Below are 2,387 nucleotides of genomic sequence, written 5' to 3'. Positions count from 1 at the left end.
CCCGCTCATCCCTTCTCCTCCAATCCTTCTCAGAGGTTCCCTCCATGCTCTCATCCCCCTCAATCACACCCCACAGCCCCTTTTCCTTCAGCAACATCGTCATTTTGAACTTCCAGAGGTGGTAGTTCACACCATTGAACTTTTCCATTGTGAGTTTGGTGTCCAAGTCCGTGTTTGACATGTCTGAGCTGATTTGGTGAGTGGATTTGTTGTTGGGGAAGAGGTAAAATCGTCCTAGTATGGTAGGTGGTCCAAATATGAGGTTGGGAAGAAGATAGGTCCGTCAGGAAGATGGTGTGGCCGTCAGAAAAGAGATTTGAAGCAGGAAAATATCAGTGATAGCTATCAGGGCTCATAACCTATTGAAACTTAGCGCTTGGAACACTGATTTCCTGTGTAGAAATCACTTCTGAAAGGCCTAGTAATGCCTGTGGCCGCTAGTAAGACTTCTGGGTGCAGTAACTTGTGGGATAACACACTTGTATTAATCCAGAGACATTCAAAAGCCCCCTTTATATAACCCAGTACATTCTCCAGCCTCCCTCTGCCTTTGTTTACTGTTTACATGCTTCAGCCCACTTGTTTACATGCTCAGCCGTGCTCAGCAGTGCTCAGCAGCTTCAGCCATGCCTTGGCAAACATTACCTGAAGATCTAGATCATCACAAACCTTCCAGACCTTCTAAGAGTACTTACATGATGATTTACCCCTTTAAATCATTCCACACGTGTCTGTGATCATTCTGATTACTCTAAGTCCAATTCCCCACGTTGTAACTTAGCCAGATCAGATGTGAACTGTCTAATGACATTTCAGCATGATCTCACATGATTTATAGATCATACAGTGTGGTTTAAGCCTGAATCTTAACAGTTCTCTTGAAGGGCTCTCTTGAACTGGTCCCAAGACTGGATTCTGAGAGGGGATCCTACTGGGTGGTTCTTGACATGGCTTTGCCACCAGACTTCAGCATGGAGTTCCAAGTAGGTGGTGGCTACTAACAGTTGGCCTTCTGGTGATAGATCTGCAGCTGCCTGGAAGTACTCTTCAAGTCTGAGGAGGTATGTCCTAATCTCTTGGACATTCCTGTTGCCTTTGTAGGGCTTCAACTTGCTTTGGAGGACTTTTACCAGGGATTTATCTACTCTGGGTTGGTACTGAGCAGTGGCTGGTGTGGTGGAGTTCAGCTGCTGGAGCTTTGCTTGATAAAGCTCCTGCCTGACCTGGTCTATGTCAAGCTCAGCAATGGTGTTGAAGAGAATCTCTTCCTGGCTGGTCATGGTGGTAATGGGGTGGAGTCTTGGGTAGTTACAATATAACTTGTAACAATAACAATTGGGTGGGTCACAGGCCCAAGAGATGCAATGTTACTTGCAGTCAAGATAGGGTGGGTCACAGGCCCAAGAGATGCAATGTTACTTGCAGTCAAGATAGGGTGGGTCACAGGCCCAAGAGATGCAATGTTACTTGCAGTCAAGATAGGGTGGGTCACAGGCCCAAGAGATGCAATGTTACTTGCAGTCAAAATAGGGTGGGTCACAGGCCCAAAATATGCAATATTACTTGCAAGTACAACTGGTGGGGAGGATACAGGGGGACTCTACAGCTTCTTCACAATCCCACAATAGAAAAGCTCTATCTGTTTTATCAGAGCTTCTAATGCTAACCAACTGATAGGTTCACCAGAACTATCTTCTACAATCCTTTTCAGATGACCTAGGTGTGACTCAAAGAGGGGTTTGAGTTCCAAGGGGATCTTCAGGTCTGGTGTGCTGCCAGGAAAGTAGGTCTTTGGATTCTGGATGCTGAGGTGTTCTGGGGCAAGAGTCTGGGTGTATCTGGTAGTTGTTCTGGAGGTTGTGCTGGGGGTAGGTTTGTGGTATGGTGTGGTGTGAGCTGGTCTGTAGGAGTCCTTGAGCGGGGTTCTGGGCATAAGTTGGGTCTGGGATAAGAGGCAGGGGTCTTCTGATATTACTCAGAAGGTCTAGGGCAGGTTCTGGGGGTCTGGGGATCTTAGCTTCTGATCTCTCACAGAAGGTCCAAGAGTCTGGGGTTGTTGTCTAAGGTGGTGCTACCATGCAACAGGCTAGCAGGGACAAGAAGACAACAGAAAACTAGGGAAGACTTGGTTACTACTTGTTATTTTTCTTGAGGGGCCTCAGAGAGGTCCTCTTTTTATAGACAAAGGGGCTGACAAATGCTATATCCTAACTACCCAATCAGATCTCACCCACATCATCCTAAACTATTTGTCAGCCTATTGCACCATTTGCAACCAATCAGACCTCATACATGTCATCCTAAACTATTTGTCAGCCTATTGCACCATTTAGAGCCAATCACAAGTGAGGCAAGTCATCCTAAATACACTGTGCCACTTGATTGAA

The 2,387-nt window shown here is 46.3% G+C and overlaps 1 protein-coding gene across 1 annotated transcript; it reads right to left on the bottom strand.

The window, feature by feature from the left end:
* Positions 1 to 866: 866 nt before the first annotated feature.
* Positions 867 to 1,280, bottom strand: SPPG_08801 (uncharacterized protein; the record flags this gene model as incomplete). The annotated part of the gene is made up of 1 exon (XM_016756946.1): positions 867 to 1,280. The coding sequence occupies one exon, from the start codon at positions 1,278 to 1,280 to the stop codon at positions 867 to 869; it is 414 nt and encodes a 137-aa protein (XP_016603825.1).
* Between the last annotated feature and the right edge of the window lie 1,107 nt (positions 1,281 to 2,387).

Source organism: Spizellomyces punctatus (assembly GCF_000182565.1).
Source record: "Spizellomyces punctatus DAOM BR117 chromosome Unknown supercont1.33, whole genome shotgun sequence".
Lineage (NCBI taxonomy): Eukaryota > Fungi > Chytridiomycota > Chytridiomycetes > Spizellomycetales > Spizellomycetaceae > Spizellomyces > Spizellomyces punctatus.
The sequence above is the reverse complement of the archived record's forward strand: the minus strand, read 5'-3'. Positions and strand labels throughout refer to the sequence as shown.